This window comes from Danio rerio, chromosome 9, assembly GCF_049306965.1.
Source record: "Danio rerio strain Tuebingen ecotype United States chromosome 9, GRCz12tu, whole genome shotgun sequence".
In the NCBI taxonomy this organism is placed as follows: domain Eukaryota; kingdom Metazoa; phylum Chordata; class Actinopteri; order Cypriniformes; family Danionidae; genus Danio; species Danio rerio.
Window position 1 is genome coordinate 42,709,581 of NC_133184.1, and position 21,128 is coordinate 42,730,708.

Sequence of the window (21,128 nt, forward strand, 5' to 3'; positions counted from 1 at the left end):
CAACCTAGCTTTTCCATGTGGTCTCCCATCCAGGTACTGACTGGGCGAAGCTCTGCTTAGCTTCAGTGGGCAACCATGTGAGAGTTGCAGAGAGCTAGCTGTCAGCATTAATTGCTTAGCACCCTTAAGCAACAATTTTTTTTCAATAGTCTACAGCAGTGTTCCTCAACCGGTGGGTCGCGGAGTGTGTAGTCAAAAAAAACAACAACAAAAGTTAAAATTTTTACTTATTTTGCTTTTACCTGACTTTTATTTTGAAGTACGTCAGCGACAACCCTACCGTTTGACATGTGAAATTTCATTTAATTATTGCAACAAATATGTCGAAGCGCAAGTACGACCCCGAATATGTAAAGTATGTATGTATATATATATATATATATATATATATATATATATATATATATATATATATATATATATATATATATATATATATATATATATATATATATTGACGACAAAATAGACTTAAAGCCTCAGTTTCATATGTAGTGAGGTTTTCTCATAAGAGAGCATGAAACCATCTAAATTAAAACAACATTTAAAAACCAGAAAATATGTTTATTAACAATTTATTATTAGAAGTATTTGTCGTTTTTACTTTGTAATATTTCTATAATTTGATCCATTTTGTTAAACGACAGCAATAAAATATTGTTTATATATTGTCTTGGTGAATTTCTTTTGATCTATCTGTCACTACTTGTTTATGTTAACAAATAAATACAAATTAAGTATTATTCCTAAAATTGTATAATGATTTCTTAAAATTTGGGTCACGGCTTGATGACTATGTAAAAATTTGAGTCCCATGGCCAAATCAGTTGAGAACCACTGGTCTACAGAACAAACTATTGTTTTACAATGACTTGCCTAATTAACCAAGTTAAGCCTTTAAATGACACTCTCACTAAGCTGAATCCTAGCATCTTGAAAAATATCTGGTAAAATATTATGTACTTTCATCATGGAAAAAGAAATCAGTTATTAGATATTTAGAAATGTGTCAAACAGAAATTGGAGTAAAAAATAAACAGGGGGGCTAATAATTCGACTTCAACTGTATATAATATTTCCATTTTTTCTACACACATGGTGGTTACATTGACATTACACAGTCAAAATGTCAGCATTAGGTGAGAAAATGAGACGGGCTACCCATCTGTCAGCAGTACGGGGGTCTGCAGCCTCACGGTTGGAAGTATATTATCCTCCAGAAGTCTTTTAAACAGCAAGGCCTCCTCCACTCGAAACGGGTTCAACAACATGAGCTTTCTGCCGCATAAAACGACCCAGGCACCGTGAGAAGCCAAGCGGTTTACAAGCCTGAGGCCCTGCACACTTGAGCTGCTCTGCTCGGAGAGGAGGTTAAGACTCTGCTTGAGGGTTGCGATAGTGAACGGGAGGGGTTTGGAGATTTTGGCAGGGCTCCTTTTACTGGAGGGCTGAGAGGAGAAGAGTTTGTCCAGGGCCTGCTGGTTGGCGAGGGGGGCTTTGCGCTTCACGCCTTGAGCTTTGTTCAATGGAGACTCGGCGCTCATCTGCTTCTTGCCCTCTCCGCACTGGACGCCTCCCTCCGCTGCCCTCTTCCTTTGAAGGTTGTAGGCGTTCAGAGACTTTTCGGCCTTGCCTTCATACCTAAGATGGGATGTGATACAAGAACATGTATTTCATTACAGGCCTAGCTGTACGTTTTGCATTTCCTTTGTGTATGTTTAAATGAGGTCAGTTTTTAAAGACAATCATGACTTTTTTTGGGCAAATGTGTAAGCATAAATTTTATGTTTGATCTTATTTTAACTAAATTTATTTCTGATCATAGCAATGTTCCCATTTAGACTTAAAGGTATAGTTCACACAATCAAATATATAGAGAGCTCAATATATATAAATACACCCCCCACAAATCTCTCTTTTAAATTCATATTTTTTAGGAAGCTATTCAATATTATATTTGTGCATATATGTCAGATAAGTCAGTATTGAAGCCAAATCTGGAAATTATCTAACAAAATAACTTATAACGATAACGGTCCAAAAACTAGTACAGCCAAATTTATTTTATAGAGAAATATCAAATGCAAATATAAAAAGAGGAAAAATCAAGAGAAGCAAGAAAAATGAAAAATTTAGTTGAAATTCTGTAGGTTATATATATATATATATATATATATATATATATATATATATATATATATATATATATATATATATATATATATATGTATGTATATATATATATATATATATATATATATATAATAGGGATGTAACGATTTATCGTTGTACGATTTATTGCGATGCAAAAATGTCTCGATATGCATCGTGGCGTTATGACGATTTGATTACGATATGACGTCCGTTTTCTCTTATTAGTTGAGCTGTCTGCACGTGAGCTACGTTCCACCTGCTGTCGCACGTGAGTTCAGATTGCAGCAGCAGTAATGTTAGCAGACCAAGATGAGTGGAGTTGAAATAGAGAATGGCCCATCCTCTCAAAATCAGACGTCTGGCAACATTTCGGTTGTACAGTCATTGCTTTAGACTCGTCCGCTTTTTGACACGCATACTGGGTCAAACATCCTAAGTTTTAAAGTCTTCACAGTGATTTACATACTTTGCACAGCGACATGGATACCTCCTAATGGTGTTGAAAGAGTCACATACTGTATTTATAAGGTACAATTCACCCTAAAATATCATTCTGTCTTCATATAATGATGTATTGGTGGCCGCAAAATCACACATGACGTAAGCTGTTACTACAGAGGGCGGATGATAGACGCACGCGTATGGCAAGCCGATTTAGCATTTAAACCTTTGATCTGACTATCCATAAATATATTTAGAGATATCTCTAATTATATTTTGACTAGTCATAATTATAATTCGACTAGTCAAAATATAATTAGAGATATCTCTAAATGGATTTAATTAAATATGAATTAAATATATTTATGGATAGTCAGAACAAAGGTTTAAATGCTAAAACGGCATGCCATACGCGCACGTCTGCTTCAGTGAACAGAACCTGCAGGTTGTGACTAATAAAGTAGTAAACAACATTCAGATTGTGGAACAGAGTGATCTTTCAGGAGCCCAAGTGGGAAGTATGAACAGCACTTAGCAGTGGAAATGAAACCGAAAACGTACACATTATTTAAACAATCATATCGCATTTTAGAGTTATGATTACGACGAGCATTAACCCTTTAGAGTACAGAGATACACAAAAATGCACGTCAACATGATACACTTGATAGCGCCGACATCAGCGACGCCGAGGAAATAGTAAACCTGCCTAAACTGCTGAAAAGAGCCACGACTGTCCTGTGTAATGAAAAGATGGCCACCCTGTCACTCATCATGCCCAACATGTAGACAGCCATCCATAAAAACCTCTCAGACAGATACACATAAGTTCAGGATTATCTTATAGAACTGCTGATTACCTGGAAATGTGGATTTTTTTTGCACACACAAAAAACGCAAGTGACCAAGCAAAGCCTTAAGCTCTTACTGTTAAATTCAATTGAACAGAAAGTGTTTTTTTGCACCTTTACTTAAATTGTTCCTTAATTTTTTCTCTGTCATTTCAATAATATTTTTTAAGAAGTTTTTAAATTGTTTTATTTTCCAGAGACAGGCCTGTTTAATATATTTTCTAAAAGAAGGTTCAGTTTAACAAGTTGAAACAAAAGAAATACATAAAAAATAGTTTACTTGGTAAAATTTGCATTTCAGTTAAATTTTCAATTTTTATTCCAAATATCGTGATACATATCGAACCGTGAACATTATATCGTGATACACATCGTATCGTGAGCTGAGTGTATCGTTACACCCCTAATATATATATATATATATATATATATATATATATATATATATATATATATATATATATATATAAATATATATATATATATATATATATAAATATATATATATATATATATATATATATATATATATATATATATATATATATATATATATATATATAWATATATATATATATATATATATATATATATATATATATATATATATATATATATAAATATATATATATATATATATATATAAATATATATATATATATATATAAATATATAAATATATATATATATATATATATATATATATATATTTTTTTTTTTTTTTTTTTTTTTTTTTGGCTTGAATTTAATTGTATTATCTTTCAATTTCTCAATATGTTTGGTGACTAAAGTATTATTTTAATAAATATATGTTTAATAAATCTGTTTTGTTTAAAAGCACCAAAATACATAGCCTATATTTACTGAGAAATTAATACAAATATTAATTTTCAAAATGGGGTGTACTCAGTTATGCTGAGCACTGTACTTACCATTTACTCAACTTCAAGTGTAACCAAACCTGATTCCCCCCCCCCCACCTTGTATAACAACAAAAGTCAATGGCTACATTTTCCCACAACATTTTTCAAAATATCTTCCTTTGTGTTAACAGAAGAAACTCGTACAAATGGAAACTGTATAAATGATGAGTTTCTTTTAAGATTGTTGGTTGAACTATTCACCCTTCAAAGGTTCAAAGCAGAGATCTAGTTAACTAAAATAATTAAAATGTATAATATTTTGACAAAACAATAAAAACGCTAAAGTAAAAATTTGAATTACTTTTTAAAAAAATCATCTAATTTCCCGTAAAACATTTTAATTTCAGTGTCATTCTCTTCAAAGACGTAATAAAATAATTTAAAAACTGAAATTAAATAATAAAAATTACATAGGCATAATAATAATAATAATAATTCATTCACTCATTTTCTTTACGGCTCTGTCCCTTTATTAATCAGGGGTTGCCACAGCAGAATGAACTGCCAACTTATCCAGCACGTTTTACGCAGTGGATGCCCTTACAGCTGCAACCCTTCACTGGGAAACACCCATACACGGCCATTCACACACATACACATTACAGTCAATTTAGCTTTCCCAATTTACCAATACCGTTCTTTGGAGTAGGACTTGTGGGGGAAACCGGAGCACCCGGAGGAAACATGCAAACTTCACACAGAAATGCCAACTGACCCATCCAAGGCTCGAACCGGTGACCTTCTTGCTGTGAGGTGACAGCGCTACCAACTGAGCCACTGTGCCACCTAATTCAAAAATTTTTAATGTGAATTAAAACTACAATAGTACATAAGTGATAATAAAATAGCATTAGCTTATGTTTTATATAAACAATTATCTAATAATTTATTTAAAAATTCATTTTCATTATATTTCAGCATAAATTTTAACTTGCTTTTCAGGTGACCTATTAAAAATAATAATAATAAAATATTTTTTTTTAAAAAGAAAAGAGTATTCAATATTGTTTTAAAACCTTCATTTCAATCTAAATGCGAGTTTAAATTATTGTATAAAATAATATTGTTGGCTTTCTTCTCATACTTTCTGTTTTGTAAATTAATTACATTTTTTATAGTAATAAAATAGTTTTTATACTAATAAGCAAAAAGTAAAAGTTAAGGTAGCTCAAACAGTTTGAGGACACCGATTCCAACAAACCATTTGAGTAAAAAAAAAAATTCATCTATATGAGTACTGTGAACTTACTCCATTTAAGTTAATGTAACGAGGTATTTAATTAACTAGTTCAAAAACGAATCCTAATGAGTACTTTGAAATTAATCCATTTAAGTTAAAGTAATGATGTATTTAATTAATTCGTTCAAAAACTAATCCTAATGAGTACTGTGAACTCAATTCATTTGAGTAAACGAAGCAATTTGAGCAAAGTAAAACCCAATAAGTTAAGGCAACTCAAACTGTTTGAGGAAACCAATTGCTTCAAAACATTTGAGTTCAAAAACTAATCTATTTAAGTACTGTGAACTTACTCCATTTAAGTTCAAAAACTAATCCTGAGTACTGTGAATTTAATCCATTTGAGTAAATGAAGCAATTTGAGCACAGTAAAACTAAAATAAATGAAGAGAACTCAAACCAACTGAGTACTGTAAAGTAAATAAGTAAGTATAAAGTAAATAAATAAGTATAGGCAACTGAAACCATTTGAGGAAACTGATTGCTACAAACCATTTGAGTTAAACTAATCTATATGAGTTCTGTGAACTTACTCCATTTAAGTTGAAGTAATGAGATATTTCATTAACTCATTACCTTCAACACTGAGTTCAAAACTCTTTTCAAATAAGTAGAAATAATTTTCAGTCACTTTTGATTAACTACACTCATTTCATTTGATATAAAGAGGCAGAAGGTTATCAATCCTTATCGTTTGGTCTGTTCATTTGCACACTGGGCTCAACATGTTTAACCAAAGAGGTCAGGAGTTGTGACTAATATCCTCGATCCACACAAGGAACCTTGATTTAATTTGCTCAAGTGATTCTAAGTGGGTTGCTGTAAATCAGAGTGGAGAAAATGTGCAGAAACAGGCGAGATAAAAAACATCTGCTACCTGTGACCAGATGGGGGCCGGAGCTCTTCGAGGGAGGGGGGGAAAGAGGGCCTGTAAAAACACGCAGCCCTGACCCTCCACTGGAAGTTTCTCCATGGGCTCCCCAATTAACAGCTGCGCCATTGCACGGAGTCCGCTACTGTACAATAGACTGGGCACTATTTCAAATGCACTGTTTGGTTTGTGAGCATGGGTGCAAGACAAGGATGCAAATCAACTTGCTGATAAAAACCAGAGCAATGAAGATGAAGGCTTGAAAAATGCACCGAATGCAAGAGAAAGGCTGTGAAAGGCAGACGGGGGAGATAAATGATTTCATAATGGAGCAGAAGGTTGAAGCTCGAGGGTTTTCCCTGCCATCTAACACTGAAATGGGTTCTTGACCTGAGGGCTTTTCGACTTTAGTTTTGCTTTCATGGTAAAAATCTATTAACAGACTTTGGAGTTTACATTTACATCAAAACAAAAATAATGTAAAACTACACTGGCATATTATTTGTCTGTTTATCTGATACTGTGTCTCGTCCAGTGTTGGGGGTAATGCGTTACGTTAAAATAATACTTTTTAAAAGTAACGAGTAAAATAACGCATTACTTTTAAAAACAAATAATAATATTTATGTTACTTTTAAAAAAATGTAACACAAGTTACTTTTTACCTTGCCTAATTGGCATTTAGAAAATTTAGTGTGGAATTAAAATGACCTTAGTCAGGTTAAATATCACACACTCAATGAGAGAGCGTGCTGTGAGGGAAAAGACAGTTGGTTCGCACTCATCATCATAAAGTCTCTTTATTCACAGCAGATGAGTTAGTGTACTGTTCTAGTAACTGAATAACTCAGGATATTAATTTATTTCACGTAAGAGGGGGTATCCGGTATGTTGATACTGAACACGCAAACAGTTTCACGACAACTCCATTCAATTTAATGAAATGGTTTGACCGGTTCACTTCGAGAATCCGGTTAAAACAGACGATTTATTCACGAATTGCCCATCATCACTACAGACAGTCAGAAACAGAAACAATGGCAGGCCAGAGACTTACATTTTTGCAATGGATTCTTGTTATTTTGAACTCATCAAAGAAACGAAGTGGATTGTTTTTAAGTGTAGATTAAGTAAAACTCTTGCCTTGTTCTTGTAAAAAAAAAAATAAATAAAAAACACGAAAGCACTACACCCACACCCCACCTCCTGCTAAAAAAAACAAATGATTGACATCAGTTCACGTGCTCCAGGTAAAACAATTAATTCATCTAAACAAAAAAAAAAAAGGTAATTGCTTTTATTGTTGAGGAGATGCAGCCACTGTCTACTGTAGAAGTGACTATGTTTTGTAATATAGTAAGATTATTTCTCTTTTGGGAAATGCTTTAAATATTTGTTAGGGCCACGTGAGGCAATTAATTCAGTGTATAAACTCAAAAATATTACTTGATTTGTGGATGTTTTATCGTCGTACTGTTTTTTTTTTTTTATCATTTTAAAGGTTTAAAATCTGTTTTGCCTAAATATAAATAGCTACATGTTAGTACTTTTAGGCTTTATTGCAACCTTTATATCAATGGACACTGAATTTACTTAACTAATACTTTAAATTACTTTACATGTTTTTATTAATCTGTATATACAGCATGTATAGCTCTGGGCTCTGACAGTTCTCAAAATATAATTTTATCCTATATTTCTTTAAAGGAAAATGACAGTGTAGGTTTTACAGGTGGCTATTAAATGCAGAGCTTCTCTATTAAAAAAGGAGAAAAACACCAGCAAGTTCTGAAAGAGACCAAACCTCAGCCAGGTAAGGAAAAGTAACGCAAAAGTAACCTAAAAGTAATATAATGCATTACTTCCAATAAAAGTAACTAAGTAATGCAATAAGTTACTTTTTGGGGGGAGTAACTTTCAAAATTAACTTTTCCCCAACCGGAGGAAACCCACTTGAACAGGGGAAGAAATCCCAACTGGCCCAGCCGAGACTCAAACCAGCGAATTTCCTGCTGTGAGGCAACAGTGCTAACCACTGAGCCACTGTGCTGCCCCATTTTTTAGTTTATATGACTAAAAACTACTGATAGGTACATGAAAACCCTCAAAAGCACTGGTTCTTTGCTATATCATATACATTTTCTTCTATATTTATTTTAGGAGTGCTTTTTTACCGAGCATATATACTGAACCGTACTGTCTGTAACCGTGACCTTAAACTGTACTGACCTTAACCATGACCTTAAACTGTATTGACCTTAACCGTGACCTTAAACTGTATTAAATAACTTCTTGTAATATACATATTGTAATAAGCAGTAGTTTATTTTAACTTATTTCCTTTCAATAAAGAAGTAATGGATTTATAGGTGTGTAGTTTAACTCCTTATGCATTAAATATGCGCTCCAAACTTCATTGAGACATGTTGAATTCTTCTTCCATCATTTGCAATGTTTCCAAACTGCTTTATTAGAGATTTTCTTGCCAATTTGCCAATTTAGCCACACTTGGACTGAAAATGTGCTTTATGCATTATAAAGCTTGAAGCATCAAAATCAGTACTTGGTATTGGCCTATCACCATGACGAGGAATTGGTACTCGGTATCGGCTGCAAAAATCCTGATCAGAGCATCCCTATAGGAAAAAACCCAAATATAAAACATAAAATCGAAAGGAATTAAAATATGGTCATCAAAACCTATAGTTCTACATCAGTGAAGCTATATTATCGCCATAAACATCATATTATATTAGGGCGAGTGTGGAAAAAGCAAACGAAAGCTTCTCTATCGTGTCCTGAGAAGGACCTCACTGGACGCTCGCATACATGATGAAAGCCATTTAAACGGCACGGTTTGCATTTTCAGCCTGGAATTCATAAAGAGGATAAAATGCACATAAAACGTGCAATAAGAAAGCAATGTTCCCTTGGTGTGGGCACTTTGGATGTAAACCAAGTACATATAGAGTGCCTGGATCAGCGCCAGCCATTTTATTGCTGCATCAGACCACTGCGAACCAAAAATCTAACAAGCGCACTCCCTCCCCCAAACATCCATGTCAACAATCTCTGACCCCTCTGCTCAGCATGCCCATATGTGATGGACCCGTCTTACATGAATCCACGTAAATTTGATTCTCATAAGTGCACGCTACCGGGAAAGCAAACGAGTGCTTGATAAGGGTTAAGACGGCAATAATGCGCAACAGGATTCAGATGTCTTTTTCCATGCATTACATAAGTGCCGGTAGCAATGCTGAGATCCACTTTCCATTCATCTAATCATGCTGACTTGGCATGCTGTGATTTAGACAGCTTTTGGGAGGGGAGAGCGCTCTTTTCATTTGAAGTGATAAGCGTATTTCTCATTTACTGCTATGATCTTGTGTCTACCTCGTCCGATGGCGAGTGGTCATCTAAGACGCATTTCCATTTACACCTGGAATTAACATGCATCTGAATGGGTCTCATGTGTTTGGATTACACAACGCTCTACATCACTTTTGAGGGAGCACTTCGTGAAACGTGTACTATTGAATGAACAAATCCATGTTTCAATGGTGAACTGGCTCAAAATATTTGACACGTCATTTATATTGTATTAAGCATCATCCGCTTGTGATCAGATTGATGAAGATGCATTTTAAAGGCTTTGTTCACCCAAAAATGAAAATGTACTCGTTATTTACTCACCCTCAAGTGGTTCCAAAGCTTTTTGAACATTAAAGAAGATATTTTGAAGAAAGCTGAACACAGGTAAGGACTGACATCCATAGTTAAAAAAGCAAATACTATGGAAGTCAATGGTTACAGTTTTCTTAAAAAGTGAAGTCAAACAGGTTTGGAACAAGTGAAGAGTGAGTAATTGACAGTATTTTTTAGTTTTGGGTGAACTATTCCTTTAATACCAGATGCAAACGTTCTGCAAGTACCAAAACATACATATAACAGATATGCCCACAGTGACGCAGTGAGTAGCACGTTGTCCTCACAGCAAGAAGGTCACTTGTTCGAGCCTCGACTGGGTCAGTTGCCATTTCTGTGTGGAGTTTGCATGTTCTCCAAATGGATTTCCTCCTGGGTGCTCCGGTTTCCCCCACAGTCCAAAGACATGCGCTTTAGGTGAATTGGGTAAGCTAAATTGTTCATAGTGTATGTGTGTGAATGAGTGTGCATGGATACTTCCTAGTAATAGGTTGCAGCTGGAAGGGCATCCGCTACATAAAACATATGCTGGATAAATTGGTGGTTCATTCCGCTGTGGCGACCCAGATCAATAAAAGGACTAAGGCGAGAAAAAAAATGAATGAGAAGTCTTGAGGGCAAATGCATCGAAAATCTTGATGACTCGTCTTGCACCACAGATTTTCATCCAATTGAATGCTCTACAGCTCTGGAATATCCATAATTAATCAAGACATATTTCATTACTTGCACAATTAAAAGTGCACAATTCTGATACATATTTAAAGATGTATTATTAATGTCATTTACAGCTAACTTTTCAGTTCAGTTCTAGACTATATTGTATTTCACTTTATTTATATATTTATTTATATTTCACTATATCACTTTATAAGAATTAACTCAATGCATAGACTTTTTTTATGAATGACTTTTTACAGCCTGTTTCCTCTGAGTGGTTCCACTGTCAAAAGCTACCAAAATCGAACTGTACCGAACCACTTTTTGGGTATTCTTTTGAAAGGATACCTAGCACAACAAAAGGATACCAAAAGGCAAGGTGAGCAGCTGAACGCTATTGGTTAAAAGAGATACGTCACGAGCGCGTGCACAAGCCAGGAGAATGAAAACAAAGAAAGCAAAATTTTTAAATAGACAGCTGAGACATTAGACCGCAATCATAAATACATATAATAACGAGCCATGGTCGACCCGAGCTTAAACAAACCTTGCCGTCCTCTTGAACAGCCACAAAGCCAGAGTAGAATCTACCCTGTTCCCCGTAGTTGTTTACAAGGCCGTCTAAAGCACCAGCGGTTTTACTTTCGCCAGAGAGCTCACTGCACATCTATATTTGAAATAACAAACTTCTTAGGCTGATGATAATACCATGTGCGTGATTATTAAAGTGCTTCTAAAATTTAATTTTTTAAGAAAAAAAAACAAAAGAGCAAATGATTCTTTCAGCAACCTAAAACATGAACAAACTGCCATATTTAACTATTATCATCACTTTTTGGACTATTATGAACTCAGAATGATGGATTTACTCTCTAACAATGTACTGGTGAAGATTAAAAATACAGATGATAGATTTGCACTGACTTGACTGTGCTGCGTGTTTTTGTGAACGACCCGTACAACTTTACTTTGACATTTCCTCGAGAGAGAATAATGTTGACTGAAACTTACTGTCGTACCATTGGTACCTTTTTGGCAGTTGAAATGCAAGTCTGATAAAGGTAACCCGTACAAACCCGTACCGTACCACTCAGTAGAAATGGGCCATTACACAGTAAAATAAAAACAGTACCCAGCATACATGGGAACTCCTTATCTTTTTAGTATTTTAAAAAGCATTCCAGAAAGCATCTCATGCCCAACTGGAATCTAGGCAAAAGGGTAACATGGTTATGACTATTTTTGGAATCTACGGTAATGTTTCCTATAATTCCATGTGTGTTATGTCGTAGTTTGATGAATACTATACTATAATGTGGACAAAGTGTAATAACGAAGAATTAGTAGATTCTGACAGGTAGTTTCTAGGGTGATAAGATACATCCACATATCCAACCTGAGAATTCCTGGAGCCAATAACCAACCAATAAATTAGCCAGATATGGACTTCATCTGGTATAGAATGAAAAGGAATCTTCTGGCAGCAGATGGAACTGAAAGAATGTGGCATATTTTAGGAAAAAAAAAACCCTGAATACCTCTTTTACAATGGAAAACAGCCTATTGACCATCAAACCAAGTAATCAAACACAGTTTTCTGGAAAATACAAACAGCTCATCAATTCTTCCTTCAGGTAGCAACACTCGACCAGGCCAAAGAGATTTTCCAATCCATATTTTATGAACACTAGTGGCAGGTCAATTTTTTCTCTCGCTACACACAGAGAGGGTGAATCACAGCAACTGGAAAGTGTGTCTTCACAGGTGAAATCTGGAAACTTACTTTTTGCGGTCTTCCTCCCCGAGGCTTTCCCATCTCTCTTTCGCAGCAGCTGTGACATCCTGAGGACTGGCTTTTGGGTTCTCCTGGAGGACCTGCGATCTGGTGTCTTGCTCAAACAGCGAAAAGGCAGACGAGGGCTGACGCACGGAGCGGTTGCTGATAAGCTCATAGGCTGTCAGCTTGGCCATTTTCTCCACAATCACGTTAGAGGGCTTTTTAGATGGGCTAGACTTCACGCTCTTGGCCTCGGTTCCTCCAAGGTCTTCAATTGCCTTTGGGATGTGCAGTTTGACAGGTTCTAGGTATTCCCCAGTGATTTGATTGGAGAAGGCCCTGCCCGCACTCCAGTTCTCGGCAGATATCTGGCTCTCTGGACCGCTGTCACTCTCAGACGCCTTTGGAGAGTTGGAGTTCAGATCAGCTGTAGAGTTCATTACCACATCGTCAACAGGTACTGAGCAATTAATACTGTCCAAATCACTTCTGTTGATCACCCAATCCTCCGAAATCGAAGAAGAGCTGGTGTTTGCGGTGTTGCTCAAGGAGAGCTCACCGTCCTGTTTTTCTGCATTCGAGGAAGAATCCTCGGGCAGTTCTGGGTGCTTTAAACTAATATCTGGGGAAGTCCGTTTAGGCTCATCCAATGAAGTAACATCAGAGGGATTTCCTGCAGTTTTGAGATTCTCTTCACCATTAGAGTATCCATACAAGGAGATTAGCATAGTCTCCACTGACAACAGAACTTCATCCTGGTGAAAAGTGTTAATATAGGTTCAATTAGTCCTAACACTTTTTCATTGTAGGTATAAACGTATATAATGTTCTACACTTGTTTACCTTATTCTGTAGCATCACTTCAGTTTTATCAGGTGTCAGGTTAACGTCCACAGTTGAGGCCGGTATGGTGATGTTCATCATAAAAGTGGGATATCGGCGGCTTACGGATTCACTGTTAGACTGAGCACTGGTGTAATACTGCTTGATAAGCTGCAGTGAAAATGTGCATTTAAAGTGTCTCTGTAAGTTTACAACTTCACAATAAACCTTCAATGAAATATAGTCTGGTAAAAAACAGAATTGAGTCAAGGAAAAATCAATGGAATTCAATCAAAACTTCATTAAAAAGCTCAGTAAATCTGAAAAATATCATTATATATGAAAACAAAATCAAGTAAATCTAAGATGAAATCTAAAGGTTTGAGAATATTTTTTTTTTATTAAACACTAAAGAAGATTCACTGAAGAATGCTATTTATTTTTCCAACTATAGATGTCAATGGTTACAGCGGGGCTTTTCAAAGTCCAGACGTCGAGGGTATTCAACCCAGACCCAACTGGATTTCCTTCATTGATAAATGCATCAACCATGTAAATCAATATATATATATATATATATATATATATATATATATATATATATATATATATATATATATATATATATATATATATATATAAAGAATACGAACCGAAATAAAATTATTGGCAATATATTCATAGTTTTCCTGCGTGGATCATCTTAAATGGATCAAGATGTCGGTCTCATGGGGAAAAAAAGCTGAATGGACAGATAAGTATGCGTTTATTTTGCCACGAGCCAGCACAAAGCCATTCTGGGGTGCGTTTCCCAAACAACGACGTAACTTGCGGCTGAACTATCGTATTATGGTGCAATGTTTGGGAAAAGAATGATGTAGTGACGAGTGTTTCCCAACACCGTAGTTTCTCTGTCGCAGATCTATCATTTGAACCACGTTAGTTATACTGTAAAGCGTTCATAATGACGCTCTAAACGGGGTGGATTAATAACTAGATAACTAATAACTAATAATAGAGAAGAACCACATAATTTCTTTGAGTGAATTATATAGTTTTACACGCACACACATTTAAAAAGAAAATAAATCCTATTTTAGTTTCATTAAAAACATGCACTCGTTTTCCATATTAATTGAAATATATGTAAACGGCACATCTAGGACCTATGTTTCCTTTACAAATATTATTGAGAACATTACATATTCTATTCTAAAATATAAAATCATTTACAAAAGCTAACACGTACTGTATTCTAATCTCATATATAAATCATATAAATAAATAAATAATGAGGTGATTTCTTAAATAATGAAATTTAATATTATTTATTAGAAAATGAAAATGTGATAATAATTACTTTTATAATAATAGTGATAATAACAATGATTTTTTAAAAAGTCTATTTTTAGATTTTAACACATATAAACCACTGCAGAAATGTTCTAACCAACAGGCCCATGTCATATACAGTACAGATACTTAATAAATATCTTAATATAAATTAAAAGCATTAACGTATGCTATGTTTTTTGTTTTCACAAGCTTTGCAGACATAACATAAATTCTGCTTTTAAATAACATGTCACCTATAGCTTTCGTCATGAGCCACGGCTGTGTTCAAAATGACATTAATGTTTTCAAAGTGCACTCCGAAGGCAACGCAATTGTAAACATGAAGATCGCTAACTGAACTGTAAAAAATACTTTGAAAACAAAAGACACCTAAGAGTGATGACTTTAATGCTTTTATTAAAATAATTCCAACTTTAAATGTTAGAATTTTCTAAATGAATAGGGCATAGGGGGGATAACTAGGAATAGAACACAGCCAGGAACTATGTTTCTAACTACAGCTCCAGAGATGTAGTTGCAAGCATAGAAGTTTGCGACACAGTTTGCGAATGTCTGTTGGAACGATGGATTTAGGAAATGCCAAATCAACAAACTAAGTTTGTAGCGACAGAACTTGCAACCTTAATTGGCTAACGGTGGTTTTCAGAAACGCAGCCCTGCTTGATTTGTAATGAGACAATTAAAGTTGTAAAGAGTAAAAAATGAAATGCCACTATGAAACAAAACAGACAATTTGAATGGCAGTATCCACAAAATACAGACATAAGGACCGCAAAACTCCACCATAAAAATTTTTATTACACATCTTTTGTATTTTTTACCTTTTTAGGTGAGATGTCTGGATGCAGACCTGGTGCAGTTGCAATCTGAGCTGCTTGCAATGCGTTTTAATGCCCACACTTAACCCTACCCCTCACAGTGACGTCCATTGAGTGCATTGTGACTGACATCACATCTCTGAGATATGCAATCCCAGCTGGCAGCATAATTGCTGCATCCAGATACTATTGGTTTTTTGGCCTACTTTTTATTGTGTTCTGTACAAAAATGCACTTATATTAGTGGTTTTGCCACATTTGCATTGAATTTAATGTTGTAAATGCGAAGTAAAATAAACAGTGTTGTTTTAAGTTATTTAATAACAATTGTTCCGGACCTTTACCTTAATTAAAATTCAGATTTGGACCTTTTAATGTAGACTAGGGGTATTCGATTAGTTTGTCATGGGGACCAGCATCCCAAATGAAGGGCCGGAGAGATATGACTTGCAATATGAGTGACACAAAAGCATTTAATTTTGCTCCTTAAGACACTACGTTGTATTTTTTAAACATTAAAATGTTAACATATTTTATTTTGAAACTACATAACATCAGTGCATTGTACAATAGACTTTTTTTAACAAGCATATTAAAATGTTGTATTTCAAAGCACAACAAAAGCAGTGCATTGCTTAAGTAGGCTTCTTCGACATCCAGACACATTCATATGTTATGTTTTGAACTGCAAAGCAATTATGGATGCAATGATGATAGATTTTGGCTGTATGATTATATAGTTTGTAGAATAATCATGGTTTTTACAATTATCACGTCTAATGTAAGTTTAAGCTTTATATTAGGTAAGCATTTAAATGAATTGTTGTTATTATCTGCGTTCATACATAATCATTTTAATAATTTGTACATGTCTTTTCTTTACATTGCACTGAAAGCCATGCACAACTCTCACTGCTGCAGCATGAGATGTTTTCTACGTGGTGCATCTGGAAGGCGCGTGTGCATCGCTCCGCTTGCGTGCGCATTTTGGCATATACTCTAATATTGGAAATACCGAATTCCCCCACGTAAAAGACGCAATATGTGAATGGGCCGCTGCTATGATTAATCCAGTGTGCGTGCATGTTAGCCTTGGTGTATAAGCTTGGAACTTAAACTAGCGCACAGGTGGCATAACTTTGTTTAGTTGCAGCAGTTTTGTTCGGTACAGCAGAAACGTGGCGTTGAAAAGCCTATACGATTAAGTATCCAAATGTTTTCGGCTGCTTGCTCTACTTACTCGCTTAATGTCAGGTGACTCACGCTTTGCGCAGCCTTCAACTGCAGCTCATGCTGTATTTAACAGATGCACGTCACTTCATAAGTACAGTGGCTGAACTAAATTTATTTTTGATGTCTTGGTCACACTATTTGGAGGGGTTACACATTGAGAGCCCCTGGGTAACAGGAATTCTACATTCTTCAAAATACCTTCTTATGTGCTCAACGGAAAAAAAAAACCCTCATCATTTGAACTGATTTGAAAGAAGTAAAGGTTGAGTAAAGTATGTAAATGATTTTACTTTTGGGTGAACCACCCCTTTAAAAAGCAGTATTGGGACAATTGTAAATGGCAGCTCCTTTACCTTAAGTATCTCTTTATGATGCACAGGTCGACTGTTTACAAAGATGAATGACTTATCAGTCGTAGAGGAGCTGGTGGAATTCAAATCTGAGCCCGGTTTGGGAAAGAATCCATCGATGTGGATCTGTGCAAACATAAGACACACTGATGCATGAATACAACAGCCCCAAAAAAATCACATCTATTTCCTGGTTGAAATGTGCATGAAGAAGCTGGTGAGTAATAAACTCGGTCCATGTTAAATCTAGTGTAGTTATTCTTTTATTTCCCTCCCTGCCACAAACCATACTCATTAATTGTCAGAGCACATTGAGGCTTCCGTGAACTTCCTCCAAAACAAACAAAATGACGCACTGCTGGCCTTCAGCCCACTTTGCAGTAACCAATTAAGACTTCGCTGTGCTATCAGGACCCATTTGTCATCTCCTAACTATGGAGTGGCCAAGTTTGCTAAAATGTGCAATGTTTCTCTTGGCTAAAGGCAGCAACGGCGAAGTGGCGGGATGAGAAACGGCTCCAAATTAATCAGTGATCTAGGGCTAGATTGTGATGCTAGAGCTCACAATTTGGAATTAACAAGCACAGCAGTTGGCTGGCAAGAGGACATTTTAATTGGAGTCTCTGACAAACCTGATAATCAGGGGTATTGTGACTTTCACAATCAACACTTATGTTCTGTATACTTTGCCACATTTGTCAATTACGGTGGCGTAGGTGGCCCAGTCCTTTCTGTTTTGTGCACTGAATGGAGGTTATTATTCTGGACTCTTCCAGCGCAGAAGGATCTCGGCCACAGCACAAAAACAGTCAACTGCAAACCCGCTTCAGAAAACCTGTAACCATTCCAACGCAGAACCAAAATAAAGCTCTTCTGATTGACTCTATATGCAAACAATAATGGAATAAAAAGGTTTCAAAACTTGTTAGAAAGTAAAAACAATCCCAGAGTCTATATGAAATTCTGGAAAATACATATCAGGGTTCAACGCTAAGGATTTTTTCTACTGATCCGATCGGGCCAGTGGTTCAGATTTTTACTTGCCCTGCAAAAATTTTCACTGGCCCCATCAAAAAATGGGGAAATCAATAGCTGTTTTAGCCACATATTTTAAATAATGTGTCAAAAATAAAGTCTGTAAATCTAGAATTTCAATACTTTAAAAAATTGTAAATAAAAGTGTTATGCAAACAAAAAGAGCAGTACGGAAAATGTGCAGGTATTTTATTGCGGTTTTAAATCATTTAACAAAGGGTGGCTGAATTGTCAAACTTATGGCAAACTGTGCAAAACATTGCTTATTATTATTATTATTTTTTTTGTTGTTGTTGCATTGTTCACACGTGAATGTCAGCTTCCAAGACGTTAGAAACAGACATTTTCTTTTAGCCTTAAAATTTGATGTTGCCACCATGCTGCCGTTTCTTCGCTGTACTGGTTGTTACCAGGTTATGGAAAAAAACTGCATGCTCAATCAGATAAGAGGAACCGGGAAGCAATATGGTGTTTAAGACATCACAGAGAAGGTAGCGTTTAAAGACTTAAAAGCACAAACTTAAAATGCACACAAATAGTCACAGACAAATTAAACATTAGTTATAAGGCAGCACTGTCCCAATCGGGCCAGTAATGATCCGATCTACTGTCCCAAGTGTCTCTCACGCTGGCCCTGGGCCACCGGGCAGTTCTTGTTGTTGAGCCCTTTCATATGACTCAAATCACTGTTTCAACGCTGGAATGAAGTGGATCTTCCATGTTGACATCACATGACCGCCAGATGATTACTACTGCACTAACATTATTGGCTGCTCATGTTTTAATTTAATATTTAAATAAAACCCCAATTAAACGTTAATACACAAATAAGTACACATTGAATCATTTAATACAGTGTGTATGAGCAACTCTTTTACAAACAACACGTGTGACCCGAATATAATTTTTCATTAATATGTTCTATATAGCTTCTATAGAAATCATATTTTCATTTAGAATAATAAACGATACAAATTAGGGCTGCACAATATATTGTTCTAGCATCGATATCGCTATGTGTGCATCAACAATATTCACATCGCAGGCAGTGGTGGATTTAGGCATGGGAAGTATTAGCGATCTTGCATGGGGAGATGATGCAAAAAAAAAAAGTGCCCCAGTAAAAGCTTTGAGATCAGATTTACTTTATGCAAGTGTATTCATTTAGATTGATTATCCCAGAATAAAGATGTTAGGGGCTATTCACATTTGGCATCTTTTGCACGCACAGGTTTGTTATTCTTTATACGCAACGATGCATTTGAAACAACGCTGGTGAAAACAAATTGATGCATGTGCGCAGAAAGCCATTCCCGCGCACCTCCTGATAACGGTTGTTTACTGTACATGCACGCCGATATGCGTCAACTTGCAAGTCGACAAAACTAAAGTTTATATCATATGATCAAGACGTTACTTTGAATAAGCATGGCTATGAAGTGGAAAGGATGAACAATCAGTCAGGGAGGTAACTAAGCCTTCATAACATTAATTCTTGGGCATGAGTCGGGTATAAGACAACAGATAAATCTACAAAACATATATTTTTTGTATTCTATTGAACTGTCATACTTAATACTCATGCAAAAGTATTATTATTCCAGTTGTGTCTTTACATTGTTTTCAGTTAAATTTAGGATTGATTTCTGTTATTTATTTAGAATAATAATTGCATAATAATGATAATAATAATAATATGAATAATAATAAACAAATTGTTATTGATTGTTATTGTTACTGATATAAATATATTTCAATGTATTTATAATAGTTATTTTAAATGTACAGTGCAAGTCAGAATTATTAGCCCCCTTCAAATTTTTTCTTCTTTTTTAAATATTTCCTAAATGATTAACAGAGCAAGGGAATTTTCACAGTATGTCTGATAATTTTTTCCTCTTGAAAAAGTCTTATTTGTTTTATTTCGGCTAAAATAAAAGCAGTTTTAAAAAATTTTAACACAATTTTAGGGACAAAATGATTAGCCCCTTTAAGCTATATTTTTTCTCGATAATCTACAGAACAAACCATCAATATACAAGAACTTGCCTAATTACCCTAACCTGCCTAGTTAACCTAATTAACCTAGTTAAGCCTTTAAATGTCACTTTAAGCTGTATAGAAGTGTCTTAAAAATATCTAGTCAAATATTATTTACTGTCATCATGGCAAAGATAAAATAAATCAGTCATTAGAGATGACTTATATAAACTATTATGTTTAGAAATGTGTTGAAAAAATCTTCTCTCCATTAAACAGAAATTGGGGAAAAAATAAACAAGCGGTCTAATAAATCAAGGGGGCTAATAATTCTGACTACAACTGTATATATTTAAAATATATATTTAAATATTTAAAATATATATAAAGTCAACCCCATAGTGTCTTTATTTCTTGGGGGATGGGGAGGGGGTATGTTTGGGGGAGGTTTCACCCAGGGTGCCATTTAAACTAGAACCGCCACTGAGCTCTCTGCAATGTTAAATGAGGATTAGAGTTGAACAGATTCACATACACAGTCACTGTATAGTTTCTAATTATATTAACCATAACAGTGTAAGAGAGTTAAGTTGTTTACGTGATTTTGAGGCATGTGACTGTATGAAGATTTTAAAATAATTCAAGCATAAAAAATTGTACTTTAACTTCATTGAATTATTTATACCATAAAGATTATGCAACATTAATTTACAGTTGATTATTCTTAAAAGCTGTTTATTTCATATCTTTTGCTCTATTTTATTTACCTATGCTGATAGGCAGTTTTTATTACATTCCTCGCTTTACAAAATCACCCCAATCAATATAAAATTATGATTTTTTGTAAATAGATATTCAAGTCATCTGAAGAAATTTTATTCACATTGCAATATACATCGCAGAAAATAT

At 34.9% G+C, this 21,128-nt stretch overlaps 1 protein-coding gene across 6 annotated transcripts in view; it reads right to left on the reverse strand.

The window, feature by feature from the left end:
- pms1 (PMS1 homolog 1, mismatch repair system component) overlaps positions 1-21,128 on the reverse strand; it is a 66,688-nt gene that overhangs the window by 14,630 nt on the left and 30,930 nt on the right. For 4 of the 6 annotated variants that reach the window (XM_068223333.2, XM_073911747.1, XM_073911748.1 and 1 more), the window contains 4 exon segments: positions 17,208-17,330; positions 13,469-13,618; positions 12,632-13,380; positions 1,162-1,641 (listed from right to left, as the gene is read on the reverse strand). In XM_068223333.2, the coding sequence (XP_068079434.1) occupies positions 1,162-1,641; positions 12,632-13,380; positions 13,469-13,618; positions 17,208-17,330 (1,502 nt within the window). 6 annotated transcript variants of the gene reach the window in all.